This window comes from Aquarana catesbeiana, linkage group LG13 (genome assembly GCF_042186555.1).
Source record: "Aquarana catesbeiana isolate 2022-GZ linkage group LG13, ASM4218655v1, whole genome shotgun sequence".
NCBI lineage: Eukaryota > Metazoa > Chordata > Amphibia > Anura > Ranidae > Aquarana > Aquarana catesbeiana.
Genome location: NC_133336.1, coordinates 182,561,746 through 182,587,869, shown reverse-complemented (window position 1 = coordinate 182,587,869; position 26,124 = coordinate 182,561,746). Strand labels below are relative to the sequence as shown.

General features: G+C 38.7%; 1 protein-coding gene across 3 annotated transcripts in view; it reads right to left on the bottom strand.

Moving 5' to 3' along the window:
• Positions 1–1,606, bottom strand: part of LOC141117114 (coagulation factor XIII B chain-like) — a 124,278-nt gene extending 122,672 nt beyond the window's left edge. For 2 of the 3 annotated variants that reach the window (XM_073609739.1, XM_073609740.1), the window contains exon 1: positions 1,424–1,605. In XM_073609739.1, the coding sequence (XP_073465840.1) occupies positions 1,424–1,508 (85 nt within the window). In that variant the 5' untranslated portion in view covers positions 1,509–1,605. Of the gene's footprint in view, positions 1–1,423 lie in introns of all 3 variants that reach the window. The other variant, XM_073609741.1, reaches the window with a different exon arrangement.
• Between the last annotated feature and the right edge of the window lie 24,518 nt (positions 1,607–26,124).

The window sequence follows — 26,124 nt, the reverse complement described above, 5'->3', positions numbered from 1 at the left end:
GCACTCATGCAGCCCCAGACCATGACACTCCCACCACCATGCTTGACTGTAGGCAAGACATACTTGTCTTTGTACTCCTCACCTGGTTGCCGCTGCACACTCTTGACACCATCTGAACCAAATAAGTTTATCTTGGTCTCATCAGACCACAGGACATGGTTCCAGTAATCCATGTTCTTAGCCTGCTTGTCATCAGCAAACTGTTTGCGGGCTTTCTTATGCATCATCTTTAGAAGAGGCTTCCTTCTGGGACGACAGCTATGCAGACCAATTTGATGCAGTGTGCGGCGTATGGTCTGAGCACTGACAGGCTGACCCCCACCCCTTCAATCTCTACAGCAATGCTAGCAGCACTCATACATCTATTTCCCAAAGACTATCTCTGGATATGATGCTGAACACATGCTCTCAACTTCTTTAATCGACCATGGCGAGGCCTGTTCTGAATGGAACCTGTCCCGTTAAACCGCTGTATGGTCTTGGCCACCGTGCCGCAGCTCAGTTTCAGGGTCTTGGCAATCTTCTTATAGCCTAGGCCACCTTTATGTAGAGCAACAATTCTTTTTTCAGATTCTCAGAGAGTTCTTTGCCATAAGGTGCCAATATTGAACTTCCAGTGACCAAATTTAACACACCTGCTCCCCATTCACACCTGAGACCTTGTAACACTAATAAGTCACATGACACCAGGGAGGGAAAATGGCTAATTGGGCCCAATTTGGACATTTTCACTTAGAAGTGTACTCACTTTTGTTGCCAGCGGTTTAGACATTAATGGCTGTGTGTTGAGTTATTTTGAGGGGACAGAAAATTTACACTGTTATACAAGCTGTACACTCACTACTTTACATTGTAGCAAAGTGTCATTTCTTCAGTGTTGTCACATGAAAAGATAGAATAAAATATTTACAAAAATGTGAGGGGTATACTCACTTTTGTGAGATACTGTATATATGTGTGTATATATATATATATATATATATATATATATATATATATATATATATATATATATATACACACACACACACACACACACACACACACACACACATTTTCACTGCATGTGATTGAGTGTTGTTTGCAAAACTGCATTTTCTCCACACTCACTAAGTTAATGAAAAATCCCCTTACATAGTGAACAGCCTATGTGCCTATCATAAATCAACCTCATAGTGTATATAATACAGTTGTGCACCTCTAATGTAAGGTGGCACTGATGGGCATTGATAGGTGGCACTGCTCAGGAGGCAGTGATGATGAGGCATTAATTGGCACTGGGCATTTATTAAAGGCACATAGGCTGCTAAATCAACCTCATAGTGTATATAATACAGTTGTGCACCTCTAATGCAAAAAATAATGTAATATCACATATCACACATCTTATTGACAACTATCATTGGATTTCTGTATGTCTTACCTGGAGCTGCTTCAGATACAGATGCCGGTTCTGCAGTACAGTATAACACGCCAAAAAATACAAGTAAATATGCCGGTAAATTCATTATATAAGATATCTGATGCTCCAGCAGGTGCCAAAATGTTCTGGGCCCCTCACTAGCCTTGTCTTTGTGTTTATATGAGCTATACTCTTGCTGTAATAATTTCACAATCCCTGTTAAAGAATGAAATGGGTGGGAGGTACGCTTTTACCATTCGTTGCTTACCTCCTGTTATACAAACAAAAAGATTGTACTTTGTATTCGGTCCTACTTTGTCTCATACTCTTTGATAAATCCAGAATTACACAATGTAAACTTTGATTTCAGATTTACTGGTAACACTAGCTTCCTTGTACGTTTTGGGAGCACATTGCGACATATGCCAATCAACGTTCAATTTAAACAAGCAAATTACTCTTGAAAGTTTGCAGTCTCACTGTGGAAATATAAAATTATGAGTAAGTTAAAAAACTAAATATTCATGTACACAAATAACTGTCTATATATGTGATAGGGAAAGCCCAGAACTTAAGGACTTTCAATAACGTTGACTGCTGAAGCCAAATTATAGATGATGTATTTAATATACAAGCCCATAGTTTTAGCTATAGGCAGGGAGAACAATACAGTAAGTACATGGTGACATTCAATATGATTGTTCTGAAATGGCTGAGAGCCTCAGTACAATTTATACATTCTACAGGGGTGGCACATTGAATAGGACTCTTTTGAAGTACCATTCAACTCTTTGGTGATATTCATTGATATGCAAATGGTCATTTCACATATACAAGTCACTTTCCAAGTTCTGTGGGAAAGCCAGAGATAGAACTTTACACAGCTGAAGGTGTGAATGGCATTTGATCACCAAAACAGCTGTTAAATCATATGACTTCTAAACATTTGTAAAAAGTACCTCTGCTTAATCAGAATACATGTTTTGATAATCATAACTAAATGTTTGATAAATAGTTATTCCTTTTACCCTATCAATCCCATCTCTTGGTCAAATTAAAAATTGACCACATAACTAACAAAACATAACATAACAGCACTATAACAAACAATTCATACACTGGTTGTGGACAGTTAGGTGCTTGACTATTCAGTGTAGATATTCTTTTGGTGACAGTTAAAGCTGTGTGGGGCCTAACTAGATGTGAATATTACAGTCAATGATATTGGGCAGATGGAACAAACTACGTCTCATAACACATGCACAACCTAAAGAACGGCAGATACAATTACAATTCTTATAATTGCTTCTAAAATTCCAACATCTCCCTCCAACTGCCTAATCTTAGTTTAAATCTTTATTTTTCTAGTTCATATTCCTCCTAATTTATGTACCCAATTTACTTCTGCAGAAAAATCTCATTTTGCTTTGTCAAGGCTAAACAAAAATAAAAATACAAAAATGTCTAAAAAACAAAAATTACACGTTGGTCTAACAATGTATGAACACCAAGTCTTTAGTTGATTGCTCTGCTGTAACAGCTCATCCTCCATAAGGCCCCATTCACACTAGCGCGTTTTTTGATGCATTTTGCATTTTGCAGAAATGCACGGGAATTTTTTAACATGGGTTCCTATGGAACATGTTCACATCAATGCTTTTTTGTATCTCCGCGTTTTTGGAAAGGGTCGGGGACTTTTTCTCATGCAAAATGCAGCGTTTTGCATGTAATGGTTTTCAATGGACAAGCATCAAAAACGCAAGTGCACCTTTTTTGCAGCATTTTTGATGCGTTTTTGGTGCGTTTTTGGTGCGTTTTTGCCGTTTTTTTTTTTTTTTTTTGTAATTTTTTTGTAAGACTGTAAAAAAAATGAAAAAAAAAAAAAAAAAAAAAAAAACGCAAAACGCAAATCGCGGCAAAAACGCGGCAAAAACGCGGCTCAAAAACGCGGCAAGCATGAAAAAAAAACCTCCAAAAACACTCAAAAGCAACAGGCATAGGTGTGAATCGAGCCTTAGACTCCATTGCAACACCTTAAGAAGTCATACAGTTTTCATACATAATCTTGTTTTCTTCAGGACTATTGCAGTCCACATGACAAGAAACTTCCAGTAGGTGTGCAGATCTTTTTTACAATTATAGCAAACTGAGCTGTGGTTTTTTTAGACAGCTGACATGATAAGTATCAAAGTTCTTCAGACATCTAAAAAGCTTCTGAAAGCACGCTTTTCCATTAATGTTGTTTGTGGCTGATGTCATAAAGCCAAGGAATGAGGGAGGATATTTGTGAAGATGGCGTCACTCAGATTGTTAGTCCAACATTTGATCATTAACAAAAATGCCCATAAAGCCGTTTGAGTTTTTTTTTACTGCTGAAGTAAATCTATGTTCTAGCAATAAGACCTAGAAGAAAAGAAAAATGTCTTAATACAAGGAGAAACCATTCTCATTTACTATAAAATATTATTCAACTGTCATTTAAACTAAACTGTCTAGACCATAAACATTTATCATGAACAATAGGCTTTTCAGCAGGGGGGCTATCACGCATGGCCTGGATCATTGATCCTACAGGAACATAGACAAGGATTTACAAGAATGACAGGAGTATAGTGCAGTACTGGGGTTCAGGGTTCACAGGAGATACATTTGACATGTACAAGGATTCTAAGGTAGGAAGGATACCTAATGGTACTATCTGGGGAGAACGCAGCATGTCCGCACATGCAACAATGGTGAGGGCCCTTGAAAGGGCCGAGGCGCAGAGTCTAAGGAACTGCCTTGTCTTCTCCAGAGCTCTTGATGGTAGAGATGGTTTTGTGCTGCAGACAGATCCTCGCTTGCGGCCCTCTTACTCACCCAAGCCGGCAGATACCTAGAACTAAGGGCCAATGGACAAATGAGAATCCCTTGCAGCGCTGAGGTGCTGGGATCACTAAACAGTAGGGAGTAAAATTCAAGCTAACAGGTGTGTGCCTGGACACACACACAGACATTGGGGACAGATACACAAAGACACAAACAGCTAGAAATGAGTAGCCATGCAAACAGTCACACAGGAATCTATGAGAGTAGTGAAGTTGCATGGTGTCACCGAACAGGAAACTAGTTTACAAAAATACACTCAATGTAGTAACACTGACATACATGTAGTAATACATTCATTACTTTTTTTTGTCATCATAGGTGTTTAAACTAGAGCAGCAATGTTTCAATTCAATGTTAATAACTTTTTCATCTTAAAATAATATACAGAAACTATATAAGGCTCAGTTCCCACTATTGCGACTTAAAGTTGCAGCGACTTTGAAAAGGTTCTTGCACTACCTTGATGCGACATTCAATGCAACTCTGATCTAGAGACTGTGAAGATGGATCAATGTCACACTCCAGAGTCTCTGAATCACATGACTTTGGTAGTCATTATAGTGGAAACTTAGTCTAAGACAAGAAACGCTTAAATATCTAGGGCAGGGGTGTCAAACTCAACTTCCTCGTGGGCCGCATTAGCATTATGATTGTCCTCAAAAGGTCCGGTTGTATCTGTAAGATTAGATGTCCAGCGCATCCCCTCCCCTTACATTGGATGTCAAGAGCCACCCCACCATCAGAAGTTGAGTCCCCTACTCTCCCTAACATCACAGTGCACCCCCTTTCCTTATGCTGCTGCTAGGAAGAAGCTGGATGCATTGCTTGAAAGCAGAAAGTAAGGGTCTGGAGGAGGACCAGAGGAGGGCTGGAGCTCTCCTGCAGCTGCAGGAGAGGTGCAAGGGCCACATGAAATGGCCTGGAGGGCTGGATTTGGCAATGGACCTTGTGTTTGACACCTTGGCTCTAGGGTACTGAAACTTGTTAAATTTCAAAGCTCCTACATGTCAGATCATAACACCACATAAAATTTAGCACCTTATATTGTAAATAGGACCAAGAAACTGGGCAGTACAGACTCAGATGACTGCATCAAGATTTAGCTAGTGTGTGTGGGGGGGGGGGGGGGGGGGAGTGAAACCCATAAATGTTGACATATGAAAATAGAAACACTTTAGAACAATACTTCCATTGGTGAATTGTCTTTGAAGGCTGTGGTCTCCTTCTGTTTCGGAAGATCTTAAATATAAATCCACTCAGGGCATAGAACTAATCTGAGGAAATAAGTATCAAAATTTTAGTAACAACACATTAGATTTTCCTCCTAAAAATAAACCAAAGGTTAGAGATATTTAGCATACAGTAAGCATTTTGAACATTTTCTTTCTTATGCCCTGTACACACGGTCGGATTTTCTGACGGAAAATGTGTGATAGGACCTATTTGTCGGAAATTCCGACCGTGTGTAGGCTCCATCACACATTTTCCATCGTATTTTCCGACACACAAAGTTTGAGAGCAGGATATCAAATTTTCCGACAACAAAATCCGACGTACATGTTTTACGTCACCGCGTTCAGAATGATCGGATTTTCCGACAACTTTGTGTGACCGTGTGTATGCAAGACAAGTTTGAGCCAACATCCGTCAGAAAAAATCCTAGGATTTTGTTGTCGGAATGTCCGAACAAAGTCCGACCGTGTGTACGGGGCATTAGATGTTTTACCAGTGCACTTTTTCTAATACCAAAAATTGTTTGACGTCAAACTAAATGTTACCACGTGGATTTTATGTATGGTATACCATTACTATATATAAAAAAAAAAAAACTATTATTCACCATGGTTAAAAATGAGCAGCTCAAAAAAACTAATTTTTTATAAGTTCCACTTTGTCTTGCAAGACAGTTATACTTCACCATACTGAGCATATTGGAAAACTTCCTCCAAAACTGTTTCTTCTATGGAAACAAAGATTACCGTTAATATACAAACACACATATAAATATACATTATTAGGAGGTCTTACTTTCTCTTTTTTTGTTTTTTTTTGTTTACAGTTCACTCAGGTCACTCAATTTGCATGACAATACAGCTGTTCACACACAAGCCATGCAATTTAACCTGTGTCAAAGAAAAAGGTGGGAGCTCGTTGCTCCTTTAAACTATAAAACACTATTCCTTATTTTTAAACTTTAATCATCATTGAAAAAGTTTTTTTCTCCTACGTCACTAATCTTTTAACATTTCACTTTAATAATTTTTTATCAATTTTATTAAATGTACTGGGTGTGGCTCCAATGACCACATGATTAGCCACCCCAGCAAGTATTTAAATTAACGATTTTCAGCTCACAGTTGTTAGATTAACCTTTCTTTTAGAATAAGCAAATATAATAATTTAATAATTTTTTTCATATTAAATTGACCACAGTGCAAAATGACTACACATTGCACATGAAATTTATAAATTTTAAGTAACATTTTTTTATACCCAAATTTATATAGATCAAATTGTTCTTTTAAGTCAGAAATACAATTTTTAGGGTCACACTTTACAAACAAAATATTTTTCTTGCTTCTAAAAGTTGCAATGACCAACATTCCACTGACTTGTTACCTGTGGCAATGTCCCATCACTTTAAACATACATAACAAACACAAAACACAATCATCATGCCACCCATATTCATACTGTGTTACTATTATTTCACATTCATCAGTCCCTACCCTCAAGGAGCTTACAATCCTAAGGTCCCTAACTCACATTCATACATACACCAGGGACAATTTAGACAGGATCCAATTAACCTACCAGCATTTCTCCAGAGTGTAGAAGTACCCGGAGGAAACCCATGCAGGCACAGGGAGAACACGCAAACTCCATGTAGGTAAAGTCGTGGTTTGGATCAACTGTTTTGCTGATACAGCACTTTGGGCATATTAATACAACTAACATGACATAACAATCCATGGATCTCACACACATATATACAACAAACATAACTCTACCCTGTAGAGCCAACTACACCCTGTAGACAAAAATATTTCTCTAATCAAACTTTCCCTTCTCTTTTTTTTTTTTTTTTATAAGTTCACTCATCTATAATGGGCTCTAATCCATATGTCTACTTAGGTCATTATAAATGCGCTGGATGGTAGGGTATAATGTGCTTGCAGTTATTTTAGCAATGTTATTATTAGGTTCAAATTCATATACAGGACAATAAGTTTCTTTCATTTCCTTTTTTTCAACATTTTTGTCATTTGTTTTAGCCTTCTAGTGGTATAAAACCCCTGTGTGCTTTGGTTCCATTCCTTGAGGGACTCGGCACAAATCAGCCACACAGAATGGGGTCAGACAGACAGCCCAAAGGAGCTCCTGGTGGGATCACACAGGTCCCAATCTGGGGTGTACTCGGTGGTACAATTCCCCATCTCACACGGTGGTGAGACTTCCTCAAGGATTCATCTATTCCTAAGGCCTCACATCACACAGACACAGAGAATTTAGGTAGAACTGTCACAAATCAGCCACACAGACTGACAGGCACACAATTGAACGGGGTTAGTCACAGAAGCTGCTAAAAAAAAAAAATTAAAAAAAAAGGAAACTCTGGATTTAAGATGTAAAAACACACTCCTTTATAAATAGAAACAGTCCACTTATATGCAAGATACATGGCAGCACATATGACAGGCACGAATGTACAAAGCACTCCCTTAGACACGCCAGTCATGCAGGACACACACACAGCATCACATATTCCAACAAATTATGCAGTACAGTAACAAAAAAATCTCAATAGGAGAAAATTCTAGAGTATAGAATCTGACAGTTCTGCTTCCCTAAAGTCTTCCACATCAGTTTATAGGCACTGTGCAGAATAGGAGAGATAATACATCTGCTTATTGTGTAGTTTTATGGAGAACTACGCAGATGCGAAAAGGACCAATTGATAGGGAAAGCCCGCAACTTAAGGACTTTCAATAACATTGACTGCTGAAGCCAAATTATAGATGATGTATTTAATATACAAGCCCATAGTTTTAGCTATAGGCAGGGAGAACAATACAGTAAGTACATGGGGACATTCAATATGATTGTTCTGAAATGGCTGAGAGCCTCAGTACAATTTATACATTCTACAGGGGTGGCACATTGAATAGGACTCTTTTGAAGTACCATTCAACCCTTTGGTGATATTCATTGATATGCAAATGGTCATTTCACATATACAAGTCACTTTCCAAGTTCTGTGGGAAAGCCAGAGATAGAACTTTACACAGCTGAAGGTGTGAATGGCATTTGATCACCAAAACAGCTGTTAACTCATACGACTTCTAAACATTTGTAAAAAGTACCTCTGCTTAATCAGAATACATGTTTTGATAATCATAACTAAATGTTTGATAAATAAATAGTTATTCCATTTACCCTATCAATATGTTACATTTTTGCAGTGTTTACCTTAACCACTTGACGTCCACACTATAGCCGAATGACAGCTACAGCTGCTGGGAGGACGTCCATGTGCATTTTCCGGTTCTCGCGCCACCGGTGCGCCCCTTGGGCGCGCTCTGTGATTGCCGAGTTCTTGGGACTCGGCTGATCACAGAGCAGGGTAAAGGACCAATCCCAGCGGGCCCTTTACCTCATTGATTAGCTGTCAGCCAATGACAGCTGATCATGGAAGCAAACAGAAGAGCTCACCAGTGCTGCAAATCAGTGCCCTCCAGTGCTGCAAATCCATGCCCACCAGTGCCATCTATCATTGCCCATCAGTACTGCTAATCATCCCCCACCAGTGCCATCTATGAGTGTCCATCAGTGCTGCCAATCAGTGATCATTAATGCCTCATCAGTGCCACCTCTCCGTGCCACCTATCAGTGCCCATCAGTGCCACCTATCAGTACCTATAAGTGCCACCCATCAGTGCAGTCTCATCAGTGCCTCCTGATCAGTGCCCACCAGTGCCACCTCATCAGTGCCACCTATCAATGTTAATGCTGTCCCCACAGGATGGTGCTGTGGACAGCCCAACAGAATATCACATGCCACGTCCTAAGATTAGTTCAAGACTTAGTTTAGAAAGAAAGGACTTTATAGGCACACTTAAAAGCAAACTTAAAAGCAGTATAACAAAGTTTATTTTATTTATAACAGATTCATAGACAAACAATAGATAAAACACATATACATGAAGTGAAAAGTGATTAAATTCTCAAAGGTCTGCTGTCTATCCAGAGTCCAAACGGGCTCAATGGATACAACTAGTCGGCCTGAATAGACCTGAGTAAGGCAATAAGCCCAATACAGTAATATATGAGATAACCCAAACAGGTCAAATCCTAAAATGGTTGATAATATCTACCTGTTGTAGATATATTTACTCTATTTATATAACCTCTAACTACACTTTAGGTAGGTGTTATTTCCTACTGTTCCATATAACCTGTGTGGTTGTCTCCTTGACAACCCTACCTTTACTTCATCACTAATTGGGTTTTCTGCCGCCTTGGCAGCAAATTATGTTTTATATGTGTAAGTACTGTTTTTTCCTCAATATTGTTTTACTATATACTATATCTCAGAAATTTGCACTTGTTGCATTTTTTTCTTTGTATAACAATTATTCTTGTGTAAGTTACTCTGCTCTTCCTATGTTTTCATCAGATCGTTTTAGCTCCAGAAGAAGCGCATATACAGTCACAAAACCAGTTGAGCACGTCATTTGTACTTTGAAAAGCAGAACTGACATTTCCTGAGCTGGCTACCGTTATTCATTAACAACCATTTTTAGATTTGACCTGTTCAGGTTATCTCATATATTATTGTATTGGGCTGATTGCCTTAAAGCGGGGTTCCACTGTCTCCAAAGTTTTTTGTTTTTTTTTGGCAAAATGATAAAGATTAGGATATATGACTATAGAACTCACTTGTTCCATTTTTATAAGGATTAGTGCTGTCCGTTTTCTCATAATAAAAAGTTATAAATTCTAATACTGCAGGTTGTCATCTTGCCTGTGGGCATGTGAAGCCCACAGGCATCCTCTTCCGGGATATGGTGCTGCTGATCGACCAGCATGCACCGCACATTCTATTCCCGATCTCGCGCATGCGCAGTAAACTGAAATCGGAGCACTGTCAACAGCTCCGGTTGCCATCACAACGGGCGTCGTCGTAGGAAGTCCCGCCCCGTTGTGATGGCAATGGAGATAAGCAAAGACTAAAAGAAGGTAGATCAGAGAATCATAGAGGACAGAGCGGCGCTGGAGTTAGAGGAAAGGTAAGTATTAAAATATCTTGTTCCATGCTGCCAAAATCCTAATATATGATATGCAAAGTTAATACAGAAACATGTTGGAGATGTAAGGTAGAAAGAGGGACTATGGATCATGTATGGTACAGTTGTCAAGGAGTGAGGCGCTTCTGGGACAAAATATTTGAGATATATCAGAAAGTGTCAGGAGTAGAAAGGAGTCCAAATATAAGCACCTCGTTGTTTTCCCTTACATCAGATACAATAAGGGTAACCAAAATAGATATTCTTCACCACGTGACAACTGCAGCTACAACAATTATAGCCGGAAATTGGAAAAAAACAAATAAGCCATCTGTGTTGGAATGGATATGTGAAATGAACTAAATTGAATTGATGAAAAAACAGATAAGAGAAGAAGGGTATGTAGGGGGTCAGATGCCAGAAATATGGCAAAAATGGGAGGAAGTGGGTATCATTAAGATTATTTATTATGTAAAAGGAATTTTTAATGTATGTATTTTTGAAGATGGTATGATGCGTATTACTTGTTTTTTTAAAAATTTAATAAAGAAGATTGATAACTATGATGATATGCATTCTCTTGGCACAAATATTTTTTCATTCACTTAAATATAATGAACTAATTATTGAAATAAATAAGGCGTCCCTAATATTTTTATCTCTTTTTAATATTTTATATATATATATATATATATATATATGTGAATATGTGAATATATATGTGTGTGAATATATACACACACACACACATATATATATATACACAGAGAGAGAGAAAGAGATATATCTAAATCTTTCTCTCTCTCTCTATATATATATATATATAGATATATAGATAGATATATATAGAGATATAATCTATCTATCTATCTATCTATCTATCTATAGATAGATAGATAGATAGATAGATAGATAGATAGATAGATAGATAGATAGATAGATAGGATATATTTATAAATCTCTCTCTTATTCATTGTTTATTTCTAATTGATTGACAATCTATGTATTTTTATATATGTAAATAAATTTAAATAATTTTAAGGTTTTTTTTATATATATACACAGTATGAGTATTTTTTGTGGTAATTCTTGTTTTTTAAATGCTGTTTAGTTTTGTCTTTTGAAAAAAGAATTATATCTTGACCTTTTCTTGTCAACACAATGCTTATCCGTGTTGCCTTACAAAGTGGCAGACAATGACTTATCTAAAAACCGGTGGTTGACTATTTTTCTACATAGTACTTGATTTGACTGTAGCCGTATTAGTGCAATTGTGAGAGAGAAAATTGAGTACTGTCCGTGATACTTTTTTATTTGCACTAACATACAATTTTTCAGGACAAGCTTTCGGGGTATGTCCCCTTCTTCAAAGTCCAAGCAGTACTGATTCACAAATTTTTAAGCAGAATGTTAAAGAAGAAAAAAAAAAAAGAAAAACAAGCACATACAAATCAATGGTAATAAAGATAGCAGCAGAGTTAGTGAGATAAGACAGCGGGAGAGCTATAGAATGCAGGGGGGGATACTAGTCACAGAGGGGTCGTAAAACTTTAGCATGATGTGTAAGGAAACCAATATCTAAATTTAGGCCATTATTTTTTGTGTCAAAAAGAAGTATCATTCTTAGTTCAAACGTTTTCCTTTCCTGGATAGTTCTGAAATTCCCTTTAAGAACTAAAACATTGAGGTCTTCTATAGTGTGGTCTGGTTGTGAGAAGTGATGTCCCACAGGTGTGCATAAACTGACTTCTTCTGATTAGTTTGTGTCTGAGGTTGGGTGGTTGTCTGAAAGCCAATAATGGGGGTTGTTGAAATATTCCTTTCAGAGTCACATCCTTTGTTATAATGGGTTGTAAATCTTTGATTATCTTTTTGATCCCTTCAAGTGCTGGGTTGTATGTGGTGACTAGAGGTACTCGGTTATTTGTTTTTTTTCTCTGTGTATTGGAGGAGATTTTCTCTTCAGGTTTTCAAGGCTGTGTTTATGCTGTTGTTGATGGTTTTGTCTTTGTAACCTTTCTTATGGAAGGAGTCTGCCAGTGTTCTGAGATGTTTATCTCTGTCTTCTGGGTCTGAACAAATTCGGTGGTATCTGATGGCCTGGCTGTGTATGATGGCTCGTTTAGTGTGTTGGGGGTGAAAACTGGAACTATGAAGATAACTGCATCGGTCAGTCGGTTTTCTGTATATCGACGTGTGAAGCTTGTCATCCCTGATGTATACTGTAGTGTCCAGGAAGTTGACACGTGTGTTCGAATAGTCCATTTTTAGTTTGATAGATGGGTGAAAAGTATTGATCAATGAGAAGAATTGGTTTAGATTTTCTTCACCTTCAGTTCATATCATGAAGATATCATCAATATAGCGATAATATCTGTATGGCTTTTGTTGTATGCTGTTCAGGAATTTGTCCTCCAGGTCAGCCATAAATAAGTTTGCATATTGGGGTGCCATTTTGCTTCCCATAGCAGTACCCATACACTGGAGATAGATGTCATTATTGAAAGTGAAGTAGTTGTGTGTAAGAATGAATTCGATGAGCCGTGTCACATCCTCAGCCGTGTATTTGTGGTTTGGTGAGGATGATAAGAATCTGTGACATGCCACCAACCCATCCTTGTGAGGGATGTTACTGTACAGAGATTCTACATCCATAGTGACTAGAAGTGTATTTGGTGGTAATTGTTGCATATTGTTAAGCTTGTTTAGAAAATCAGTGGTGTCTTGCAGGAAACTCGCAGTGTTCATGACCAAAGGTTTTAACATGTTTTCTACAAGGCCTGATATATGTTCGGTAAGTGTATTCATACCTGTTATAATGGGTCTGCCTGGATTTCCTGGCTTGTGAATCTTGGGCAGCATGTAGAAGTCTCCAATTTCTGGATTATCCTGAATCGCACTGATGAGTTCTGAATGTAGGTGGCTTGGTATTGTCGCAATGAGACATTTTAATTGCTTAGTAAAATCCTGGGTCGGATCATAATCCAGTTTTTTATAGTAAGTAGTATTTGCCAGCTGCCTCTGGCCCTCTTGTATATATTTGTCTGTATCCATCACAACGACTGCTCCCCTTTATCTGCTGGTTTGATGGTTATGGCCTGATTATTGCGTAGATCATGTACAGCTCTTCGCTCCAGTGGTGAAAGGTTCTATAATATTTTCTTTTTCTCGGTGGCTATCAGGGATGTGACTCACAGCCTGAAGCTGTCAATATAGGTATCCAGTTTGGGGTTGCGTCCTTGTGGAGGTGTGAAGTTGCTCTTCTTTTTCTTTTTGTCACCTCCTATTATCCTAGGATTCATTTCCTTACTGTGAAAATATTCTTTGAGCCTTAGTCTCCTAAAGAATTCCTCCATATCTGACCATACCTGTAAATTATCCAATTTGGTGGTTGGGCAGAATGTGAGGCCTTTGAAGAGGACTGTTGTTTCTGGTGTAGAAAGTTTATGATTTGACAAATTTACGATTCCGGGTTCCTCTGTTATATCCACATTTTCTGTAAAGTCAGCATTTACACAAGGGAGACCTTGGGATTCTGGATCGGGTTCCGAGTTGCTGATAGCAGGAGTTATAGAAGTTGTGTTTGTTTTGTGCTGTTTAGGTTGTATCCAAAAGGTCTGCTCTTGGTGTAGCTTTTGGAGTTTTTTTTGCTTCCTGTTCATGGCAAGTTTTTGCAGTTGTCTTTGTAAGGTTTCGATTTCATTCTTAATTTGGTTGATGCTTGTAGGGTCCAATGGTGTTCAGGTTTCAAACACCAACTGCTTTTGTTTCCGGATTGTTTCCCTTTTACCGTAGAGTTTATGAATGAGGTTGTTTAACCTTTCGCTGGTACGTCTGCAGAGTCCTTCTGCATAAGGAGAGTTCAGTGTATTTGCACAAGGATTTTTAATCCGGAGACCCTGTGGTATGAGATTCCTCTTTTTGCATCTTGAGAGAAAGAAGATGTCACTGTTGACCTGTGTTTCCTTTGTGATCAGGTTGGTTAACTGCTTCTTTATGTGGCTATATGCAGCATCTTCCATCATACTTGATTTGATTGTAGCCGTATTAGTGCAATTGTGACAGAGAAAATTGAGTACTGTCCGTGATACTTTTTTTATTTGCACTAACATACAATTTTTCAGGACAAGCTTTCGGGGTATGTCCCCTTCTTCAAAGTCAAAGCAGTGATTCACAAATTTTTAAGCAGAATGTTAAAGAAGAAAAAAAAAAAAAGAGAGAAAAACAAACACATACAAATCAATGGTAATAAAGATAGCAGCAGAGTTAGTGAGATAAGACAGAGGGAGAGCTATAGAATGCAGGGGGGGATAGTAGTCACATAATGACATCTATCGCCAGTGTATGGGTACTGCTATGGGAAGCAAAATGGCACCCCAATATGCAAACTTATTTATGGCTGACCTGGAGGACAAATTTCTGAACAGCATACAACAAAAGCCATACAGATTTTATCGCTATATTGATGATATCTTCATGATATGGACTGAAGGTGAAGAAAATCTAAACCAATTCTTCTCATTGATCAACACTTTTCACCCATCTATCAAACTAAAAATGGACTATTCGAACACACATGTCAACTTCCCGGACACTACAGTATACATCAGGGATGACAAGCTTCACACGTCGATATACAGAAAACCGACTGACCGATTCAGCTATCTTCATAGTTCCAGTTTTCACCCCCAACACACTAAACGAGCCATCATACACAGCCAGGCCATCAGATACCACCGAATTTGTTCAGACCCAGAAGACAGAGATAAACATCTCAGAACACTGGCAGACTCCTTCCATAAGAAAGGTTACAAAGACAAAACCATCAACAACAGCATAAACACAGCCTTGAAAACCCGAAGAGAAAATCTCCTCCAAATACACAGAGAAAAAAAACAAATAACCGAGTACCTCTAGTCACCACATACAACCCAGCACTTGAAGGGATCAAAAAGATAATCAAAGATTTACAACCCATTATAACAGAGGATGAAACTCTGAAAGGAATATTCCAACAACCCCCATTATTGGCTTTCAGACATCCCCCCAACCTCAGACACAAACTAATCAGCAGGAAACTTCACTCTGATTATGAAGTCACAAATAATGGAAGCAAACCCTGCAATAAAAAACGCTGCAAACTATGCAACCAGATCAATGTATCCAAAAGTGTTACACACACAAATGGGACCTTCAATATCATGGGATCATACAACTGTACCTCCAGTAATGTTGTGTACCTCATCCAATGCAAAAGGTGCAGCAAAGGATCTTATGTTGGTGAGACAGGACAGAAGTTGCAAGCGAGGATGAATTTGCACAGACATACCATCAAAGAACATAAAGAAGACAGTTTATGCACACCTGTGGGACATCAATTCTCACAACCGGATCATACTATAGAAGACCTCAATGTTTTAGTTCTTAACCTCCCTGGCGGTATGATTATTTCGGATTTTAGGTGCTGAAAGTGGTACAATTATTTTGCATGGAAATTTGGCGTTTTATATTGTAGGCCTGTAATTCTTAACAATAACAGACTTAAATCTGTCCAAACAAGAGTCTAGTAGATATCCTGGGTATGATGAAGTTTGAAACACAAAAACATAAATTATAAAATAAATAAATATAAATAATTTAAAAAAAATAATAATATAATAATAATAAAATAAATTTCCCCACGATTCACTATCGCTCAATTCTGCAAGTGTTCTAATTTACTATTGCTGTTTTCTAGCTGGTCTAAAGCCACTTTTGACATAAAGGGACACTTTTTGGTTGCTATGGACAATCTCCAGTTTCCAGGCAGAAAGAACAGTATATATCATATAAAACTGCATGCAGGGCATGGGCCAAAGCATTGGGGACAAAAGGGATGTGAAATGATTACAGTACTGTATGTGTTATGGTTTGTACATTTTTTTTTTAATTTGCTGCCAGACTGCGTCGCGACGCTCGCAGGGAACGGAGCCTGGCACAGAGAGGCTTCGGAGGAGACAGAGCCCGCAGACACTGCGGGGGACATCGCAGGATCCTGGGGACAAGGTAAGTAACACCGCACCAGGATCCTGCAATGTAATCTCGAGTGTGGTTTGGGGTTACCGCTAATGGGACTAAAAATTTAACCCCGAGCCACACTCGGGAATACCGTCAGGGAGGCTACAGGGAATTTCAGAACTATCCAGGAAAGGAAAATGTTTTAACTAAGAATGATACTTCTTTTTGACACGAAAAATAATGGCCTAAATTTAGATATTGGTTTCCTTACACATTATGCTAAAGTTTTACGACCCCTCTGTGACTAGTATCCCCCCCCCCCCCTGGCATTCTATAACTCTCCCTCTGTCTTATCTCACTAACTCTGCTGCTATCTTTATTACCATTGATTTGTATGTGTTTGTTTTTCTCTTTTTTTTTCTTTAACATTCTGCTTAAAAATTTGTGAATCAGTACTGCTTGGACTTTGAAGAAGGGGACATACCCCGAAAGCTTGTTCTGAAAAATTGTATGTTAGTGCAAATAAAAAAAGTATCACGGACAGTACTCAATTTTCTCTTTAGATAGATCTGATGTTTTTACATATATAACACTATGTAGAAAAATAGTCAACCACCAGTATCTATCTCTCTGACTCTCTCTCAATATATCCATAAATATATATTATATATTGATCTGATACAAATTATCTACAATGGGGTATGGCGCTCCCTATAGGATTATATGGGATGAGCAGTTACAGCAGGGGGGAGGGGGGGTTACCCCTTGTGTCCTGAATACGTGATAGTACAAGCTATAATAAATATCTGAGTGAGGTTTGTAAAAACCACATAAACCCTAGTGGTGGTTTACAGAGACCACCAATAGATTGTGCCAAAATTATAACAGTCTCTATGTGATAGGAAAAATCATAATAAATAGTGAACTCATGCGTATAAAAGGTGTGAGCTATAAACCTATAATTAGTAGTGATGCAACTTCAAAAAGAAACCACCATATGGTATAGTGACTTAGCACTGAACGGAGACATAAAAATGCACCTCTGCCTAATAGTTCAGGTATATACAAATAACATCGAACAAATTATAAATAGTAATCATAGTCCATAGAATGATAAATTTCAGCAAAAAACGTGTTCAAATTTTCTTCAAACAAAACCGTGACTGGGGTGCTTTCAAATGTTCTTAGTGACTTTTGTGCTCCCCCTCAAGGGTCCCCACTCACCGGATCCAACAACCCCAAAGGGGCATACAGCATATGATTATATCATCCACGATCTCCTCACCACCGTGATCATGTAGGGCGCCCAGGGCAGTCTCCGATCTCCGTATTGGGGATTAAATTGTATTCATGGTAGCTCCCTCGTAAAAAAGGAATATAAGGCTCCCATAGTGTAGCAGGTAAAAATTTATTGACAAATCTCCATATTATAAATGTCAAAAAGTTAAAAAAAAAAAAAATTGAAAATAAACCAAATAATAATTCAAAATTTGTGCTGGTTGTTTGCACTCCACCTGCGTTCCAAAGGTCTGTACCCGGAAGTGACGTAGCGTGCGTGGCGCCGTCGTACACGTTTCGTCATAGACGTCCTCAGCGACGGTGCCAGCACGCCACGCACTACGTCCATTTGTAGGGAGCCGCCACATTCGTCACATTCCTCTATGTGGGGGGACCAATCAGACCATGGTAAGGTAGAGTGGCCCTTCCCACCATGTCCGCAAAGGTGAATCAATAGCGATCCTCCCTTGAGACATCATGAAACTGTATTAAATTCTCAGCATAAAGCTAAAGCATTAAAACTATGTTATATTCCCAGCAAAAAGCTAATACATTATTATATGATACAATACATACACAATATATTTAAATACAGTGTCTTTAGCTGAATGTATTGTGTCATATAATAAAAATCCAGGTGTGAAAAACTTGTTGCATCTTTTCCAAAAAGACTCATGGCTGTATTAGATCAAAAGGGGCTTCTACTAAATACTGAGCAAAGGGTCTGAATACTTAGGACCATGTGATATTTCAGTTTTTCTTTTTTAATAAATCTGCAAAAATGACAACAATTCTGTGTTTTTCTGTCAATATGGGGTGCTGTGTGTATATTAATGAGGAAAAAAATGAACTTAAATGATTTTAGCAAATGGCTGCAATATAACAAAGAGTGAAAAATTTAAGGGGGTCTGAATACTTTCCGTCCCCACTGTATATATATATATATATATATATATATATATATATATATATAGATATAGATATAGATCTATATCTATATATATATATATTAGAGAGAGATATAATTTTTATATATCCAGATCTCTCTCTCTCTAGAGCTAATATATATATATATATATATATATATATATATATATATATATATATATATATATATATATATATATATATATATATATATATATATATATATATATATATATATATAGCTCTCTCTTATTGGTTGTTTATTTCTTTTTTATTTTTTTTACAATCGATGTATTTTTATCTATGTAAATAGATTTTTTTAAAATTATTTAAATAATTTTAAGTATTTTTTTGTGATAGACACAGTCTGAGTATTTATTTTTTTAATGGTAATTTTTGTTTTTCAAAAGCTGTGTACTTTTGTTAAAAAGTAATTTATCTTGACCTTTTATTGTCAACAAAATGCTTATCTTTTTTTCCTTATCAAAGTGGCAGACAAAGACTTTTCTTAAAACGGGTGGTTGAATAAGTTTATAAATAGTGTTATGTAGGTGAAAACATCAGATCAATATATATATATATATATATATATATATATATATATATATATATATATATATATATATATATATATATATATTTATGTATATATTGAGAGAGAGTGAGAGATATAGATATATCTATAAAAATAAAATAGATTTATCAAAATTTCATGTACATTTTAAAAATATAATATATGTTTCAATTTTTTTTACAGAGTTTATATCTTTCTACAATATTTAAAAGCAATATTTTTTGATCCTTTTCTTTTAATCGACTGCCATGGTAAGTAAAATATTTATAATATATGTAATTTAATTTAACTTTTGCCTAAAATTTGTAAACTATAAATAACAAACTCAGTAGGGTTAGGGACAATTGTAGACACGCACCCAAACTCACTTAGATAGAAATGGATTGACTGGTGTCTTAATTCAACCTTACTAAATATGTAATTAGGAATGAATCACTGAAATCACGGCCCCTTACCACGGGATCACATGTCAGTAAATGACAAATGATCACGTGATTTTATAAAATGATAGTGATTTTATTATTTTTAGACTCACGCTGATAGCATGAGTATAAAAATATGCATCTAACCAGCTTTTCTGCAAGGTCACTTGGTCCCCAAGAGGAAAAAAATACTTCCTCATAATCTGTGCCCACCACTAACCACAGTGACACAAATCAGTGCACACCAGTTGAAAACTGTGCCACCTATAATGCCCATGAAAGCCACCTATAAATTGTCACAAATATTGCCAATCAGTGCCTCCTCATTGCTACCTATCAGAGCTGCCTATCAGGGTCACCAACCAGTGCTGATCAGTGCCCCTCATTCAATGCCCAGCAGTGACCTTCAGTGCTCCCCATCGCTGACACCTAAAAGTGCCCACCGGATGCACCTAACAGTGCACCCCATTCCTGACTATCAGTGGCCACCAATGCAGTCTTATCAGTTCCTGCCAGTGCAGGCAATCGTTGCCCATCAGTTCCGCCTTCTTGTTGACGATCAATGCATTCATTTTGTATACATCAGAGAAGCCTCTTCAGATTACATAAATGATGCTTAAAACATACTTGTTTGCTAAATTTAATCATTAAAAAAGTAAAAATAAAAAACACAAAAATATTATTCTAATATACATTTTTTTTGTTATGTACTCATAGCGAAGACTGCTTATAAAGAAAATATGGGCTAGGTATCCATCACAAGAAAATGATCCGACTTTCCCCAATAATCCCACCATTCCCTCTAGTAGTGATGGATCTTCAACAGTAGAAACCGAAACAACTGAAACAGAATTGGCAATATTACCTTGTGTTCCTGTGAAAGGTGCATAAAAATGCCCACACAAGTGGAGTCTATCTGCTGCTGTGAAGTTGATCCTTTTCATATAGGATATCGGGGGAACTGGAGAAAGTGCAGAGAAGGGCAACCAAACTGATAAGAGGCATGGAGGAGCTCAGCTATGAGGAAAGATTAGAGGAACTGAATTTATTCACTCTTGAGAAGAGGAGAATAAAGGGGGATATGATCAACATGTTCAAATATAAGGGATCCATATAGTGAACTTGGTGTTGAGTTATTCTCTTTACGGTCAACCCAGAGGACACGGGGGCACTTTTTACATCTAGAGGAAAAAAAGATTTCATCTCCAAATAAGCAAAAGTTTCTTCACAGTAAGAGCTGTGAAAATGTGGAATAGACTCCCGCCAGAGGTGGTTCTGGCCAGCTCAGTAGATTGCTTTAAGAAAGGCCTGGATACTTTCCTAAATGTACATAATATAACTGGCTACTAACATTTATAGGTAAAGTTGATCCAGGGAAAATCTGATTGCCTCTTGGGGGATCAGGAAGGAATTTTTTCCCCTGCTGTAGCAAATTGGAGCATGCTCTGCCGGGGTTTTTTGCCTTCCTCTGGATCAACTGAGGGTATAAAATTGGGTATATTGGATTGTACGATATTTTTTATTTTATTTATTTATTGTTTTTAAAGTTAAACCGGATGGACTTGTGTCTTTTTTCAACCTGACTATGTAACTATGCTGCTTGTATACCAGAGGGACATCAATGTATTACGCAGGCAGATACATTCCTTTCTCAAATTGTGCACCATCAACATGTGAGGATAGCGAATACGGACAATCTCCCGCTTGTAGATGCCAACAACAACAGGTCATTACTTATCTTTCAATTTTTTTTTACTTTTTAAATATTGATTATAAGCTGATAATATTTATCTTTTGTACCTTACTGACTTTGTATCTAAAAATCTTTATTCTTTATTTTAATGTAAGAATTTTAAATCTATTTTTTATTTATTCCAGGGGATTACGTAAAACTGTATATCGAACTTTCATTGCTTGAATTTATGGGATTTTAGGAAAAGGAAACAGAAGGGTTATACCTTCTTGTGCAGTCAATGCAGTGCGACTTGTGTTTCCTGATCCCAATGGATCATATGTTGGATTTCTTCATTCCAATGATTATGATGCTTCAGAAATGGCTATTAAAAAAAATCAATAATGTTATTGTTAATTTTAAGTTATTTTTTTATGTTTTTTGACTAATTAATAAATAAATGTTATTTAAGATACAATTAGTGTGTGCTTTATTTAATGCTAATGTTAATTAATATTATTGATGTTTTAATTTATAATTTGATAAAAAAAATACATACTACATTAATAAAATTTTAAGAATACATTTTATTAAATACATTATTTATAATTAATTAAAAAAAAATTATCACTTAATGAATATCAAAGTTCAATGTGCATACACTATCAAAAAATTTATTTTTTATCCATCAATTACATACTAATCCCAAACTTTTAAGAAATTAAAAAAATGTATGTACATTTTAAACATTATAATAAAAAAAATTATTTTATATTTTATACAACGGGAAAATGTGTTCTGTGCTTTGCAATTGCAGCACTGGTTTCAGACCTTTCCTCAGTAGCTATGTTTTTTGGAAATAGTACATTTTTTGATTTCCATGTACTAATGTTCCTTCTATGATTGCCATCTTGTTCGCTAAAATTGTTTTGGCATGTTCATTCGACATTTTTTCATACACGTTTCTGACAATCCATTTTTTACGTCCTCTAGGGAATTCCAAATTTTTACGCTCCTCTTGAAATACCTCACCACTGTCATCAATTATTTTTACTGTTGCCATTTTTCTTCCTACGTTGTTGTTGTGTTGCATTGCAGCTAATCAGGTTCTAGCCTCCATTGAATCATATTTATAATGCATTCTCTTTGGTCTATATTTGAGCATCATGCTGTGGTATGTTTCAATGCTACCAGTTTGGCAGAAATAAGTCAGATGCTTTAAATCTTTATCTATTTGTGGGTCCATTATAATTGCAGATAATGAATCAAATGCAGGTGTGTTTTTTTTAAGCCATTAAATCTTTGGAAAATGAATACCGAGATCATCATGTAAGCAATGATGTTGTATTTCTCCAACTGTCCACGTATGTTCATTCACTACATAATGTAGCAGAGATTCCCATAGATTTTTGAAAACATCCTCTTTTCCATCACAATTTCTGCTACACCAATAGAAATGGGTCAATATGGCTTCAATCCACGGTAAAATTGGAGGAAAACCTTTTTTTTTGGATATTTGCATCCATTTCCTTTTTAAATTTTTTACATAATACATGCCAAATATCAAATTGATGATTCCTTTTTTCATATTTAGCTGTAGTCAATTCAACAACAAGTCAATTCAAGTCAACAAATTGAACATCAAATCCATTTTCCAGTATTCTGTCTAGAGTTTTGGTAAAGGCCAATTTTTCCATGGCAACAGAGGATGTTGTTTGGGACCACAGGCGTTGCCAGGGGGGGGGGGGCAGGGGGTGCGTAGCACCGGGTGACACCCACCAGAGGGGGTGACACCTGTGGGCAAGCGGCACTGCTCGCTAACACCGCACAGTCCTCACCCCTACACAGCACTGCGCACAGCGGAGCGGACCGAAGCCGCCTCCCCCTCCTCTCTGTTTACGGAGGGGGAGGAGGAGGAGTCTGAGGGACACATGCCACTGTGCCTATCCCGCGCTGTTCTGAGGTCTGTAAAATTTTTATCCAAATAGACATGTGCTGGGGCAACGCTATGATAAGGGGGTCTGCACTGATGGAGGGACGGTGGTCTGCACTGAGGGGGGTCTGCATTGATGGGGTGGGGGTCTGCACTGAGGGGGGTCTGCATTGATGAAGGGAGGGGGGTCTGCACTGAGTGGGGTCTGCATTGATGGGGGTCTGCACTGAGGGGGGGCTGCACTGATGGAGGGGGGTCTGTACTGAGGGGGGTGTGAACTGATGGAGGGGGGGTCTGCAATGAGGGAGGGGAGGTCTGCACTGATGGAGGGACGTCTATAGTGATAGAGGGGGTTCTATACTGATAGAGGGGGTCTGCACTGAGGGGGGTCTATACTGATAGATGGGGGTCTGCACTAAGGGGGTCTACACTGATAGATGGGGGTCTATGCTGATAGAGGGGGGCTATACTGATAGAGGGGGTCTGCAATGAGGGGGGCTATACTGATGGAGGGGGTCTGTATTTAGTGAGGGGTGTCTGTACTTAGTGAGGATCTATACTGCGAGAGGGGGGTCTGTACTTAGTGGGGGGTCTATACTGAGAGGGGGGGCTGCAGTTAGTGGAGGGGGTCTGTACTGAGGGGGGCTACAGTTGGTGAAGGGGGGGTGACACCAATTTTTTCCATACCGGGTGACACCAACCCTAGTGACGCCACTGTTTGGGGCACCTGCACCAATTCAAAATCCACAATTTTTTTAGAATATATATATATCCATAAAAGTATAAGTAGTATTTTTCGCACAAAACCCGGGGCTGTCACATTGTCCGTCCACCGATGAGGAATAACGGAGTTCCTGTCCATTCCTCTTTTACCTTTTGACAATTTTCATTTCAACTGTAATCAATTGAAGGAAAAATATGCTGTTTTTTTACTCTGTTATAGGACGATTTTCCAAACATCAAAATTCCGCTTAGATCAAACATTTCTTTTACCTTTTGAAAGCTTCCACCTGACAAACAAATCGCGCCCGCAAGTAAGATGTTGCCTGCAGCGTAATTTTTTATCTTTGGCTGGCTTTCCCAAAGTTTCATGCGATGCAGTGCATTACAGATAGAATACACTGACAGCATTGTGCCTACTATTTTCTTTTCGATTTTTTTCATTTTCGAAAAGCATGTCTGGTCGGGACATCGCATTTGAAAAAGCAATGTATCTAGACTACTTTCAAATACGATAAGTTTTTTTTTCGTTAACCAAATTAAGAGGATCATTAATTCTTTCAACACTTTGGGGGTCATTTACTAAGATGAATGCACTGCCCTGGTTCAGACATTAATTGGTGCGCTGGATAGATCCTTAATTCAGTGTGTGAACCGACGCACACACAGGAGTACCTACACGCGAGAATGTTTCCAGCGAGATGGGATCGCGCTGGTTCTCGGCGAGGTACATCTCGTGCTCGCTGCAATAGGAAAAAACACATCTTCCTATTAAAGCAGCGCGAGAAAAACTGGTGTGGGTTCCCCCTCCGGGTGCATGCCAGGATTCTAAGGAGAACCCCCTATGCCGAAAAAATGGCGTGGGGGGTCCCCCAAAATCCATACCAGACCCTTATCTGAGCATGTAGCCCGGCCGGTCAGGAAAGGGGGTGAGGACGACCGAGCGCCCCCCCTGAACCGTACCAGGCCGCATTCCCTCAACATGGGGGATGGGTACTTTGGGGAAGTGGGGCGCGCTGCGGGCCCCCCCACCCCAAAGCGCCTTGTCTTCATGTTGACGAGGACAAGGGCCTCTTCCCGACAACCCTGGCCGTTGGTTGTCGGGTCTGCGGGCGGGGGGCTTATCAGAATCCGGGAGCCCCCTTTAATAAGGGGGCCCCCAGATGCCGGCCCCCCACCCTATGTAAATAAGTATGGTGTACATGGTACACCTACCCATTCACCTGGGGGAGAAAAGTGTCAAGAAAAAAAAACACACTACACAGGTTTTTAAAGTAATTTATTAGGCAGCTCCGGGGGTTTTCTTCCGACTTCAGGGGTCTTCTTTCGTGCTCTCCGCATCTTCTCCCGGTGTCCGGTATCTTCTGCCGGCCTCCCCGGCTATCTTCTTCCAGCTCTTTTGCTAGCGGGGGCCCAGTCTTCTGATGCTGCCCGGTTCTTCTCCGGTATCTTCTGCCTGCTTCCCTCGCTATCTTCTTCCAGCTCTTTTGCTAGCGGGGGCCCGGTCTTCTGCCGCTGTCCAGTTCTTCTCTGGTATCTTTTGCCGGATCCCCGCTATCTTCTTCCAGCTCTTTTGCTAGTGGGGGCCCGGTCGTCTTCTCCCCTCTTCTCTTCTTCCGATGTTGACACGACGCTCTCTCCCGCTGTAATGCCGTCAGCGAGGTGTGCAGCGACTTATATAGGCATTAAAGCTGGAAGAAGATAGCAGGGGAAGCCGGCAGAAAATACCAGAGAAGAACCGGACAGCGGCAGAAGACCAGGCCCCCGTTAGCAAAAGAGCTGGAAGAAGATAGCGGGGGAAGCCGGCAGAAGATACTGGAGAAGAACCGGACAGCGGCAGAAGATTCAGACAGCGGTAGAAGACCGGGCCCCCGCTAGCAAAAGAGCTGGAAGAAGATAGCGGGGGAAGCCGGCAGAAGATACTGGAGAAGAACCGGACAGCGGCAGAAGATCCGGACAGCAGTAGAAGACCGGGCCCCCGCTTGCAAAAGAGCTGGAAGAAGATAGCGGGGGAGTCCGGCAGAAGATACCGGACACCGGGAGA